This window comes from Hemiscyllium ocellatum, chromosome 18 (genome assembly GCF_020745735.1).
Source record: "Hemiscyllium ocellatum isolate sHemOce1 chromosome 18, sHemOce1.pat.X.cur, whole genome shotgun sequence".
Classification (NCBI taxonomy): domain Eukaryota; kingdom Metazoa; phylum Chordata; class Chondrichthyes; order Orectolobiformes; family Hemiscylliidae; genus Hemiscyllium; species Hemiscyllium ocellatum.
Window position 1 is genome coordinate 28,370,921 of NC_083418.1, and position 14,371 is coordinate 28,385,291.

The following is a 14,371-nucleotide window of genomic DNA, read 5'->3' on the forward strand; positions in this document are numbered from 1 at the left end:
TGAGCAACATTTGTCCTTGATCATCTAAAACTACTGATCTGGTAACTTATTTTATTGTTGCTTGTGATAGTTAGTTGATGCACATTACTTTTTACTACACTAGAATTGATATGGTAAGGATAAAAAAAAACACGAATTATGACTGCACTTCAAAAATGGCATATTGGCTGTAAACTGTTGGAAACTTACAGAGGTAATGAAATACACTGTACTAATACATTTTTCTTGCGAACACTATGTTTTGGGCTTTTTGATTTAGAACTATTTTCCTTCCCAAAGTAAAGATTTCTGTGCATGCATTGAAGCTAAATATCTCAAATGTAGCTACAATGTATTCACATTAGCCTTTGAAACAAGAATGGAGCAGCAAGCCTGTGATGGCAAAATTATGATTAAAATGCATTTTAGAGTTGGAATTCATGACTACTGTCATGAATAATAAATTCCTGTTTAACAGAATGGTGCATGTACAATTACCACTGGATATTATTGCAAAGCCAGCAGCATTTAAAGCACCTTGCATAGTCTTCTTATTTAAAGAAGGCAGGATTATCAAGGGGTGACCTAATTTTATTTAGTAGAATAAGATGAGCATATTAATTAAAGAATGCAATTGATTGGACAAGATGTCAAGCAGTGTGAGCTAATGGCACTCGATTAATGAAATTTGACAGTACAACTGTTAGAACTGTTCGACTTAATGTTTTAAACTATTTTAATTCAAAGTAGAATGGAGTAGTTCAAAAAAGGGGATTTGAATACCTACAAATTGTGCTTGGAGACAAGCCCATGTAACCTGGTTGTCAGGGGAACAGAGGCCCATGTCAAAACATTTTGAAAGTGAAAGGGTTAACATGTGGATACTGTTACGATATGACCGTGGCCAAGTTCCCCCAAGGTTATCACTGTTTCGGATAGGATATTCTGAATCTGTAAGCTTGAGTGAGACTCAGTGGACTGGTTGCAACAACATTAATGTAAAGAAAAGGATCCCTCCCTTGTGGATGCCATTCTCCCAGAACCAAATGAGGCAATTTAACCAAGTTTTTTTTTGAGTGAGCAAGAGAAAGTTTATTCATAATTAAACAGGAGAAGAAATAATAATACACCACACACAGATTAGATATGAGAGATCAGTTTAAAAAGTTAAAAGATAAACTGAACAGTCTGTATCAATTGTTCCTTAAAAGTAGACAGTGCAACGGTGATAGTTGAATAGTTGATTTTGTGTTCTTTGCAGGTGAGTTGAAATCCTTTTGATGACTCGTTGTCAGAATTCAGAAAATCCTTTTTTGGCCCTGTTTCCATTTACTGGCTGCTGGTTACAAGTACTTAGATAGAAAGAGTCCTTTACCTGTAATGTAATAGGTGTTTCTTCAGCTGTGATCTTCACACATTACTGTTTGAATCCAGGCTAGTATACATGAATACCTCAGTCTAGTGGCACACAGGAGCACCTCAGCTCACTTGCACATCTTCGCTCTCTAGCATACAAAGACCAGGGTTGAGCTGGCTTTTAACCTGTTCTTTTATATTTTCAACAGGGCAAAATAAAAATTTCTCATGCCGATTGTTGTTTTTTTTCTTTCAAATCATGTTCACAATCTGAGATAATTCCCAGGAGATTACATTTCAGTTTATAGTGCATTTTCTCCTTTTGAAGTCCGTCATTTTTAAGTTTCTTTGATACCTCAGCAGGTGTGACATACCTGAGGTTCTCTCTCCAAATCCAACTTAACTTATACCTGTGGTCATACACAACACATGATGCCATGCAAAGTAGAAGAAAATGACTGTTTTTGGATTAATCATCAAGCAGGATACTGTTAAGGATTGATGCCCGGTTTGTAGAGATGATTACTTCTGGCACTGAGTGAAGGGACTTTTGTAAATACTGTACCTTTTCCTTTTTCTGTATTTTTGACTGTGTACTGAAATGGGAAAGAGGGCTGTTTTAAAAACCATGGATTGTATAAAGGATTGCTTTACATTTTTAAAAATCAAGTTACTTGGCATGTTGTTTCCACTGCTGTTTGTTTTAGCTGGAGAGGAGATTACTACAGATGAGCTGCAGCCAATGGCTGTGTACAAAAGGAGATTTGACCAGCAACAGGTAACTGATTGGTCTTTAGAATAGTGAACAAGTAAATCTGGGAATTTCATATATTGTTACATCATCTTTAACTCCAGAAATACCTGGGTTAGTTTCTCTCGCACTATCCCAGTGAGTTCTCACTCTATTCTAAAACAACACCAAGATTCACCATGGTATTGCATGGAGAAAAGGTCCTGTCAAAAGCAAGGAGAACGTGGATATGTAATCTTTGTATATATGACTACATTCCTGCTTACGCAGGGTAGTGTAAAATACAAATTTAACTTGGGTTGTTCAATTATGTGAAGATGTTATAGAGAATACACCCTGGGTTAGCAGGGTGAAGTAAATGGGATTAAGAGAGGAGTGTGGGAAATGTATGGCGTGGAGGGTGGCAGAGTGTAGATGGGGATAGCACAGCATGGCAAGATGATTGGTATATAGAATGGCAGGATGATATGGTGGCAGGTGGATAGGGTACCAAATTGGCTGTTAGTAGAATTGTAGGCAGATAGAGTGGAAAAGATGATAGGTGAGTTGTGTTAATGTGGTGGCTGCCAAAGTGATAGATACGGTGGTAAAGTAGGCAGGGAGTTGGGATGATATGCTAGAGGTGTGACAAGAGTGGTTAGGCAACCGGCAAGCTGGTGAGGGTTATTTTGGATGTTCAATGGAGTGACCATGTGTGGGCCAGGCCCATCAGAAGAGGAGTATTTAGAAGATTAAAGAAGTTGAATGTTACTTCCAGGATAAATAATTAGGTGCCTGTAGGGGAATCACATTTATTTTGGGGGTGCTGGGGGGGGGGGGGGGGGGAAGAGTTGGGCGTCTGTGGGACATTATAGGAGGGCATGGAAATCAGTGTGTGTCAGGGATATATTGTCAGGTGGTTTGAAATGTGGTGGGGTTCAATGATGAGGGTGAACCATCCATCAGCAATGAGCTCATCGTTAAACAGTTTCAAGACAAGTCTGTGCTGGTCCCTCAGCCACCATTCTTTATGCACTATGAAGAAACATAAACGGTGCTGCACACTAACCAGTTTTATCTCCTCCTGCAGGCAAAGTGCTGGTCTAATCAACTTTAAAGTCAACAAACGAATGTAATTCTACACCACGCTGCTGCAACGACAATCCTAAATTGCAATATCTAGGAAAGGTCCTTCCGGATTTGCACCTGGTTTGAGCCAATCTATGGGCAGCTCTGGTGAAGAGTCATCGAGACTCCAAACGTAAGCTTGCTGTCCGACCCGTTGTGATCTTCAATATCGATTGCAGCATCTGCAGTTATTTGTTCCTACAGGTCAGCGCTGGGTTTTGCAGTTTCTTAAAAATACAATTAACTGACATCTTGACCACGCCGACGTTCTGGTCCTTTGAGTCCCAGCGCTTGGGGAAGCCTGGTTTAACATTTACCCGAGTCAGAGATGTAAAGGAAGGGGTCTGATACCCCAAAATAATTTCTCTCCCTGCCCCCCCCCCCCACCACCAAAAAAGCTGTTCCTCTTCCTAACACCCGGTAGCCTGGCCCATGGAGACACCGTAGCAGGGCCCTCGCCGCCCGCCCAGGCTGGCATCAGCACCGGGTTAGTTTGATGGGGCGGGGCATGTCACTGCCGCTCGGTTGGTGGCCAGCTTCCCCCAACCCTCCCCAGCCCGGAAAGGGGCTCACAGTTCAAGCCCCAAAGCCCCCACCCCGTCCCGCCGCTTACGTGCATCCTTCAGGCCGGGCGGTGAAAACATCCGAAGCCAAGACAGCCGGCGATGCGAGTGTTGCTGCTCTTTGACCGGGAGAGGACAGCGAGGTCAAGGCGGTGGGCGGAGGCTTCTCTCTGTCTCTCCCCGGATTTTGGGGGGTGGGGGAATAGGGAATGTGCCTCTCTCCCTAGAGAGGAAGCTGGAGGTCTCTGCTTTGCTGGGGGAGGGGAAGGGTACCTGCCTCTCTATCTGGGCCGTGATCCCGGTGACGGTTGGTACTGGAATTCTGCTGCAGTTTGAATTTGTCCGGAGCGCGAGCGAGCGCCATCTGCGCCTGGGCCTGGGCCTTCCCGCTGACAGAACTAACCACCCATCTCCTCAACAGAGAAAAAGGAAAGGGGAAAACAAAACCACTCCAATTGGACTGCATTTACTGAGCTCCGAAGCTTGCAAAAATAATCATTGCAGTCGTATCTCAGCGCTGACAGGAGTGCATGCCATCATTCCAACGGCCTGGCAGTCGTTATTCCGGCGAAGCTGGGAATTGTTTATCGGGACCCTCCAGAATCCCCATCGTGGCATAAACTGAAGAAATCGCCTATGAGGTCGAATTTTTCCGTGGGTAATTCACCACGCCTGGACCCTCCGATGGCTCCGTTTAATTATTAATTCGAAGGGTTCCGATGAGATTTGGGGAAATGTTGAGATTTTTCAAACTCTTGAGAAACTATTTAACTCACCAACTACCAGTCCCTGTCAATCCCTAACTTGTCCCGCAAGGAGAGATCTCTTTGAAACTTAACAGGATAAGACTCATAGAGTTGTATACAACGGAAACAGACCCTTCCATCCAACTCGGCCATCTTAAATTAACCTCGTCCCATTTACCAGCACTTGGTCCATATCCCTCTAAGCCCTTCCTATTCATAACCATCCAGGTGCCTTTTAAATGTTGCAATTGTACTAGCCTAAATTGTACTAGCCCTCCTGATGGAGGGCTTATGCCCGAAACCTCGAATCTCCTATTCCTTGGATGCTGCCTAACCTGCTGTGCTTTAACCAGCAACACATTTTCAATTGTACTAGCCTATACCACTTCCTCTGGCAGCTCATTCCAGACATGCATCACTTTCTGTGTGAAAAAGTTGCCCTTTAGTACCCTTTTAAATCTTTCCCTTCTCACCTTAAACTATGCTCTCTAGTTTTGGATTGTCCGACCCCTGGGAAAAAGTCCTTGGCTATTCACTCTGTTCATGCCCCTCATGATTTTATAAAACTCTGTAAGGTCACTCCTCCACCTCCGACACTCAGGAAAATAGCTACATTCTATTTAGCCTCTCCCTATAGCTCAAATCCTCCAATCCGGCAACATCCTTATAAATCTTTTCTGCGCTCTTTCAAGTTTAACCACACCTTTTCTACAACACAAAGACCTGAACTTAATGCAGTATTTCATAACTGACCAATACTGAGAAGCCTGGATAACTTGGACGAAGAGAAGATGTTTCCACTGGTAGGAGAGACTAGGACGCAAGGGCACAGCCTCAGAATGAAGGAATGACTCCTTAGAGAGGATGAGTTTCTTCAGCCAGAGGATAGTCAGTCTGTTGAACTCATTGCCATAGAAGGCTGTGGAGGCCAAGTCACTGAGTGTATTTAAGGCAGAGATAAATAGGTTCTTGATTGGCAAGGGGATCAAAAGTTACAGGGTGAAGCAGGAGTCTGGGACTTAGAAATATATCAGCTATGATCAAAAGACAGAGCAGATTCACTGGGCGAAATGGGATAATTTTACTCCTATACCTCGTGGTCTTAATAGTCTTCCTTTGTGTTGGACAAAAATTATACAAAGTACCTTATCAGTTTCAAACTCATGGGCTCATGGTCTTTCACTCCTGTTTGCCAGAAGCCATTGATATACAGGACACCTTCGAAGTCCTAATGCACTACAATAATTGCCTGGAAAGTTTAATTCTCCCAGCTCTGAGTTAAAGTCAGAGACTTAAAAGGGTTACAGCTACCTTACAGTTAGCCTGGAAAAGCTGGAGTATTAAAACCTGCTCTCACTGGACTCCAGACTCCATGAATACTTGACCCCACCAACTGAACACTTCCCCTTGATAGATAGCTACCCACCCAAAATACAACTCTATGATATCTGACCCAGCTTAATCCCCACCCAAATAACTGCAAACTATCCCCTCACAATTCATCCATTTAACTGCTATCGTTACCCTATCTTTCACCGTCCCCCCTCACCCTCCCAGCTCTACCTGCTTAGGCACCTCCCTCTGTGGCTTGTCAAAGTACCTTTGAGACATTTAAACCGTAGAATTACTGCTGTAGAAAGGATTTGATTTGGCATCCTACACTTCGCTAGAAGGCTTTCTGATCATTTCCACCTTTCTGAAGAGGCCCAAATCGGAAGTTTTAGCCAGAAATGTGGAACTCTTGGCAGGTTAAGTGAGAAAGCTGTCATTGCCACTCCCTTGAAGATTTGGCTCTTTATTGAGAATGTATATTGATTGTACAAAGTGTGTCATTTGGATTTTTACCAAACCAGACAGATCATTGCTAATCCAAAAATTAACTTGACAATTTTTGTTTTATATCCATTTCTTCAGTATCCAGTTTAAAAAAACCTCACTTATTCACCATTGTCCAAATTCAATTAACTATCTGTTATAACTGAGTTGCAAGGAGTCTGTCTTTCTCTAATCTCACTATTTCCACCAGTTACAACTTACATTTACATAAACTGCAAAAAATATTACCATTGAATCTCTTTCCACAGAATCTGCCAGATCTGTTGAGTTTGTCTGGTATTTTCTGTATTTGTTGCATATTTCTAACATCCACTGTATTTTTTTACACATAATTGTTTTTAATTGTTTTATTCAATTCCCAATATGGCCAATCATACACCTTTTCCATATTAGACAAAAAGATCTATTAAGCAGACTCCTTTAATGAAGAAAATTATAATTGATTTATTGTAAAACAAAACTTATTAAAGTAAATACAATATTGGCTAATACATTCAGTTTATATCATGAACATTTACAAGTTTTCCCATCTATATATCTCAGTATATAAATATGCAGCTCTGATAAAAGTGAGATAAAAATATCTGTACAGATTCACTTTTTAGGAATAAATAATTTTGCCTAGTAAGTTTTTCAGGCAAAAAAAAGGGATAAAAGTTTGAAATGTTCAGATGGCTGCAGGTCGAATGATCTAGCATAGAAAGGTGGATGTTGCTGACACGTATGGGTGTCTCTGGAGATCTTTGCAAATGCAGTCATTCAGGAAATATTGTCAATCTCTTCCAGAGGATTCCCTTCCAAAAGCAGCTGCAGCAAGGCTCCAGACACCACACAGGGCCCACAAAAAGGATTCATTTTCCAGACACAGGAGAAATGAGCTGATTTCTTACTTTCAACAGGCTTCTCTTCAACTGCTACAAACATTTTCTAAAACAGTCACAAACCCTGCATGTGGTCTCCACTACACAAGCAGTTATTACAAGAAATAAGACCACCAAAAAAGTGTTATTCTACTGTCTTTTCATTGACTTGTTAAAATCAATTCCAAATATCCACAATCATTCACATTCAAGTCCACAATATTAATAAATATATAGCTTTGATAGCATATCACACTGGACACCATCCAGTTCACTATCCTTAAATAGACACACTTCTTCCTCGAATCATTCTTGTTGATAGCTGAAATAAAAATTTTAAAACTGTAAATAGGAATTGCTGCTAATCAACAGAAAGTATTAAACTTTGACCAAGTTGATGTTTTTTGAATGTGATCTTTACATTGCTGATAAAGAAGTTGATCATTGATTGCAAAAGCTCTACAGCCTTTTATTTTGATATTTTAATCAATATTAACCTGGACTTTCACCTCCTGCGCTCCTTTTAACCTTTGCTTCTTACAGCCTTCTGCATCAGCTTTTGTACAAATGGCATTTAGATTCATCCTTTTGTATGTTTATGTTTAAAGTTGAAGTAACATGTGAATGAAAACTGGTCAGTGTTGGTGCAGTTATCCCACAGGATCAAAACCAAGTATCCAAATTTCAGAAAAAGTTAAAGCCTTGCGTATTTGTCAAATTAGATTCCAAATAGATCTCTGAATTTGGTTATCAACCTTCAGGTTGAGTGGAGAGCACTAGTTGATATAAAGTGGTGGATATACTCATTAGGGATCTTGGACCATACATTGCAAAGTTTCTAATAATGGGTTAAGGTGAACCAGCAGTTAGATGGGTGTAGGGGAATGCAGTAGATGTGTTTTTATTTATAGGATTCATAATGGATATCAATGATAATGTTGCATGGTGATTATTGTTGAGGAGGCTGCACAGAGTACTTACCAGTCATATACTGAGGTTGAATGGGTTGTGGGGGCTTTGAGGATCAGTGGGTGTAATTGATACGTAATCAGGAGTGAATCTGGACATAGACCACAATCAAGGAGCAGCACGTATATGTTGCTTCTTAGATATTAGTAGTGTTGGAGGCTTAGCAGACAACAGTGCAAGCGTGGTTCACTGTAGGTAGTAATGGATGTAAAACGCACAGTGAAGAATAAGGATAGGTATTGTGTGTATAGAACAATGTCAGTGACTGTAGGGTGTGCAGTGGGAATGAACACCTATGTGGTGCAAAAACGTCAGTAGATGTGGGTGCAAAATAATGTTGGTGAATTAGAGAAAGTATGGTGGCACAGTGGTTAGCACTGCTACCTCACAGCGCCAGAGACCCACGTTCAATTCCAACCTCAGGCAACTGTCTCCCTGTGTCTGAATGGGTTTCCTCCCACAGTCCAAAGATGTGCAGGTTAGGTGAATTAGCCATGCTAAATTTCCCGTAGCGTTAGGTGAAGGGGTAAATGTAGGGGAATGGGTCTGGGTGGGTTTCGGAGGGTCGTTGTGATCTTGTTGGGCCGAAGGGCCTGTTTCCACACTGTAAATGATCTAATCTAAATCAAATGCAAATTTGTCCCGTCAATGTTGTTCAGACAGCAGTTCAGTCCATCATCATTAACTGCACATTAAAAAAATTGTCATGACCACATCTGATAGTTTAACTTGAGATGGCCTTTACATTTCAAAGAATTCATCTTCAATGAAAACCATCTTCTTTTGTCCAAACTGTGATGTCAGGTGGTGGTGAATTTTCTTCTGATTCCCACTGACTTCACTTGTCTAGGGAATCTTGATTTCACACTGTGTTGGAAGCTGTGTGGATGTCAAGGCATTTACTCACACTTCACCTCTGAAATTCAGCTCTTTGACTATGTTTAAATTAAGGTTGCTTGATGATCTCAATCTTGGGGTTGTGGCAGAAACCAAAATGACCAAACTAAACTATAACAAGGCAAGCTGTAGGTGAGTAAGTGCCACATAATCAGGCTATAGACAACATTGTTACTGCTGAAGGAATTGTCATTGGATGGATTATATGTGTTGGATTTTTGTGGACAACACATAATCTGCAAAATCCTCCACTTTGTTGGCCGGTTTCCAGTGTTGCAGCTGTATTTGAATACCTTGGTTAGAGGCATGGTTGGCTCTGGAGCATATGCTTTCATAACTATGTTGTCAGCACCAATACACTTTGCTGTACCCAGAGGCCTCAGCTTCAGATCACCTGAAGTGAAATAAGGACTAACTTTCATGATGATGGAAGTCTCTGAAGGAGGCCAAGATAATTTACTCGGCACATCTAGCTGAGAGTGGTTGCAAGCACTTCACTCCTTGTATTTAGTACTCACACGCTGCATTTCAAAATTACTATTCCTGTAATATTAAGAACTCTCACTCAAAGAGTACAGCAGAGTCAATCATTTGTAGCAATAACAAGAGGCAGAGCGTAAAAGATCAATGCAAACAAATAAGGCTGCAAACTTATAAGGAGTATTCTAGGTGAAAGAGAAGGAATAGAAGAATTCTATAATTAACTGAAGTGATGGAAAAAGAATGCTTGATTGAGTTTGGGAGGTAGAGTTGGAGATGATTAACAACTTGAGTAGTGCCAGGTTAAACTGGGGGGAAACAAGAAGTAGTGTCAGCTGGAATTGTGAGAGGGGTAGAAAAAAGAGAGAACCAGCATAGTCATAGAATCATGCAGCACCGAAACAGACCCTTCGGTCCAACCAGTCCAAGGCAAATGTAATCCCAAACTAATCAAGTCCCACCTGCCTGCTCCTGGCCCATATCTCTTCAAACCTTCCCTAAACATGTACTTTTCTAAATGTCTTAAACATTGTAGCTGAGGAAATTATTTCCACATGCACAATCGGTGAAACAGAATTCCATAGTTACTGTTAGGCAGTGGGTTAAGGCAATGTTGGTGAGGGGACTATGTTAAACACGATTCAAACAGGGCTTAAAAGAAATGTTCACTTCAATAGCTGGAGCTTAAATGATCTGAAGTTGCAGAGATTTATAACAAGATTTCCTGCAACAAGGGGCTTTATGTAATTCAATGAAAAATCTTAAAGAGAGTTTGGGTTGAATCTTATGTTGTCTTGGCGAAATGTCAGTTTCCTCAGGTTTAATGGCAGGTTTCTTGCCATGAGGCCAATTGAGATCACTCATCATATCTTACTAAACATGACTTATTAACTACCTACCTCACCTTTATGGCGCCTTCTCTCCATGTCATTTAGTCCTCTACAAGATTGCATGGAATACTTTTCTGTATTGAAAAAAATACAAAAGCCAATTCCTCTTCCAGCAAGTGGGCTCCTTTTAAGGATTTGAAAATAGTCTAGCTGTCTGAGCTATGGGAAACGGCACGACAGCAGCCCAGGTGTGTTTTTAATTTTTCTAACAAATGAATAAGAAACAGTCGCAAATGGGATTTAACATGTGGAGAATATCATGTTTGATATGGCTTACTTTAGAACCATAGCACTTTATAGTGTCACAACATTGTATCGATTCTCACTGTGCCCATTCTTAATTGCTGATATTCTTGATGCCATCGTCCACAGCCAAATGTCTGTTTATGATGAGAAATTTAGATCTCATGGATTACAGGGAGAACTAGCCATTTGGATACAGAACTGGCAGAAAGGTAGAAGACAGAGGGTGATGGGTGGAGGGTTGTTTTTTCAGAATGGAGGTGTAGTGGACAGCGAAGAACATTATCTCAGATTACAACAGGATCTTGATCAGATGGGCCAAAGGGCTGAGAAGTGGCAGATGGAGTTTAATTTAGATAAATATGAGATGCTGCATTTTGGGAAAGCAAATCTTAGCAGGACTTATATACTTAAGGTCCTCGGGAGTGTTGCTGAACAAAGAGACCTTGGAATGCAGGTTTATAGCTCGTTGAGAGTGGAGTCACAGGTAGATAGGATAGTGAAGAAGGCGTTTGGTATGCTTTATTTTATTGGTCAGTGTATTGAGTACAGGAGTTGGGAGGTCATTTTGCAGCTGTGCAGGACAGTGGTTAGGCCGGTGTTAGAATATTGCATACAATTCTGGTCTCCTTCCTATCGGAACGATGGTGTGAAACTTGAAAGGGTTCAGAAAAGATTTACAAGGACGTTGCCAGGGTTGGAAGATTTAAGCTATAGGAAGAGGTTGAATAGGCTGGGGCTGTTTTCCCTGGAGCGTCAGAGGCTGAGGTGTGACCGTATAGAGGTTTACAAAATTATGAGGGGCATGCATAGGATAAAAAGACAAAGTTTTTTTCCCTGGGGTGGGGGAGTCCAGAACTAAAGGACATAGGTTAGGGTGAGAGGGAAAATATATAAAAGAGACCTAAGGAGCAACTTTTTCACTCAGAGGGTGACATGTGTATGGAATGAGTTACCAGAGGAAGTGGTGGAGGCTGGTACAATTGCAACATTTAAAAGGCAATTGGATGGGTATATGAATAGGAAGGGTTTGGAGGGATATGGGCTGGGTGCTGGCAGGTGGGACTAGATTGCGTTGGGATATCTGGTTGGCATGGACGAGTTGGACCGAAGGATCTATTTCCGTGCTGTACATATCTATGACTGTAACCATTAGGTATGAAGCAAACATTGCGTTTATGTTTAGTTATTACAATTTTGTTCAGAAACATATGAACATACTCTACTTTAAAGTGAGGTTATGCAGGCAAAGACAAGTAGGACCTACAAACAGCACAGTGAGTAATAAATAGCTAATTGAGTCTGTTATTGAAGACTAAGAGGAAGGGACTTTGGCTGTGACACGAGGTAAACTCTGACCTTGAAATTAGTACCATGAAATCTTGCCCAGTTATTTGCACAAGCACATTGAGCATTGTTTTAACATCTCATCTGAATTTTTCACGAGCTCATAGACTGGCATCTCCTTGACAGTATGGAAATTATGTATGCATATCCGCTGAGCAAAAAATTGGAGGAGCTGGGTTTTGCCCATTCCCCCAGTCTTTAAGAATTCATGGACAGCAAACTAATGGGAAAACCATGACCTTCTAGTTGTTCTGCAATTCACATTCTATGCAAACTTGTTCTGTCACTGTCAATCGATCAATATCCTAAATTCAGAACACAAAGGTGAGCTTTTAGATCATCACTTACTTCTGCTGATGACCAGAGCTAGGAACTGCCAACAAGTTCTTTATGGCTGAGTGAAAAAGAAGTATTCTCAGATGTCAGGAACTTTTAAAAATACAATTCAAGTCTTTAATGTAAAACAGATATAGGGTAAATGGTACACTGCTAACTGCAGCATGAAATGCACTGAAGCATTCTCATTTCTTCTGAGACATAGGCTCAAATCTTCTGGCCTGAGTCAAAATTCCTATTTTCCCTCAAATGTGTATAGTGCATCAAGCCTTGGAAGATGTACGAATGATAAAATTATTGATTTAAAGTTCCACATTAAGCCTTACCTGCTGGGATTTCTTCTTGGGAATTCAAATACAGAAATTGTAAGATATTTTGGCATGTTTAATCCATTAAATATCTTTCAAAGCCCACCAATCTTCCTCTACAAATAGTCACCAAGTATGCTTAGAGGCAAAACTCCTTGCTAGGAACATAATTTTCGAAAGTTATTTTCTTCCTCCAATAGTTTGGATTTTGAGAAGAGCTAGAAAATAGGAATGGTTTTCTCTCTCTGGAGGTGGTGAGAAGTGGAAATTAAGTCAATTCACCCCAGTGACGAACTTATCTGGTTCTTGTTACTTCAGCAATTAAGTGCTGTTGAGAAGATCCATGTATGACTTTCCCAAATCACCAGCAAATAAGGGGCTGAAGTAATCAGTTAATGGCAACCTAAGGCTCTCAGCCATGCTCATCTGCCTCTCGTGGCTAAGAAAAGTAGCTAGTTTTCTCACTAGTGACCAGCCTACTAAGTTATGGGAGTGCCTCAAATTGGTCCAATTAGGTGGCAGTTGGAGACACTGATAGTGGGAAGGTGAGAACGGGGGGGGTCCTCTGAAAGCCACCCTTCTGCCCTCTCCTCTGATTCCCCCAAAACATTTCTTCTAAACGCCCACAACCCATAAAAAACTTTGCTTACTCGTGGTTCCCCTGATGTGAAGACATGAACCAGCAATGTACAGAAACCACTAGCTTTAAGTGGCTGATGATAGGCAACTCCTGGTGACAAGAGTTTCCAGTATTGAGGTTTTTGATAGGGCGAGATATGCTCCCTTGCTTGCATGTCAGCTGATAATGAGCTGATGGGGGAACGATCTGATGAGTTGCCTTGTCGGTGGGGGTATCGTGTTAATAGCCATCTAATACACTCACCCCACTTAGAAAAATGAAGAAATGTCACCCTAAGAGACTGTGCAAGAAACTGTATTGTATTATAAGGTTAGTGAGTGTTAAGTAAAACACATAGGAAAACAACCTTTTGTATTGAACAAACATATTAAACTGCCTTGATAACTCATTTATTATATGCAATATTCAATGTACTGAAACACACAAAGAAACAAAGACCAAAACTGCCAGTCTTAGGTTTTCCTGAATAAGCAGAATTTGATGGCACCATTGTAACTGGCCAGAGAAAAGAATAATCAGTTAATGTTTCTGCCTTTGATTACTTTCTAATGATTCCTGGTCAAAAGTGTTTGTACCTATATTTGAATGTCAGATGAAGATAGAATGTACATGGCACTTACTATCTGTAGTCTCATATACACAATGGTTATTGAATGAAGAACGTTTGCTCACCCTCTTCATGTAGAACTATACTCAACATTAGCAAAAAAAGGTGAACAAAAGCTAACAAGATACCACATAGGCTCTGTTCAATGGTACATTTCATGCTTACCATAGAAATGAATCATGTAGACAGCATACTGAAGAGCCACAAACAACCAAATATAATTCAAAGAGAGCGTTAAATAAACACAAAAGATGTTTAAATATTGTGTTGTTAAGAAGATGTGTTATCCAAAATATTGTACTATCGATAGTTGGATGTATCTTCCTTAAATTTTTGGACAGAACACTTTTTAGAGAAAAGGACACTGGCTAAAGCAGCTGAAAAGAAAAAGGTTGCTTATGATGATGATGCATTCAGGGAGAGTTCACATGACCCAGTCTGTGGTTGAAGAAAAAA

The 14,371-nt window shown here is 40.7% G+C and overlaps 1 protein-coding gene and 1 long non-coding RNA gene across 2 annotated transcripts in view; one reads left to right on the forward strand and one right to left on the reverse strand.

Moving 5' to 3' along the window:
* tkfc (triokinase/FMN cyclase) overlaps window positions 1–4,594 on the reverse strand; it is a 75,748-nt gene extending 71,154 nt beyond the window's left edge. Inside the window, exon 1 of the mRNA XM_060838790.1 lies at window positions 3,807–4,594. Coding sequence (XP_060694773.1) covers window positions 3,807–3,812 — 6 coding nt within the window. The 5' untranslated portion in view covers window positions 3,813–4,594. The remainder of the gene's footprint in view (window positions 1–3,806) is intronic.
* On the forward strand, window positions 3,163–7,646 carry LOC132824383 (uncharacterized). Its single transcript, XR_009645662.1, has 2 exons — window positions 3,163–3,397; window positions 4,178–7,646. It is a non-coding gene; the product is annotated as an uncharacterized LOC132824383 (long non-coding RNA).
* Window positions 7,647–14,371: the final 6,725 nt, after the last annotated feature.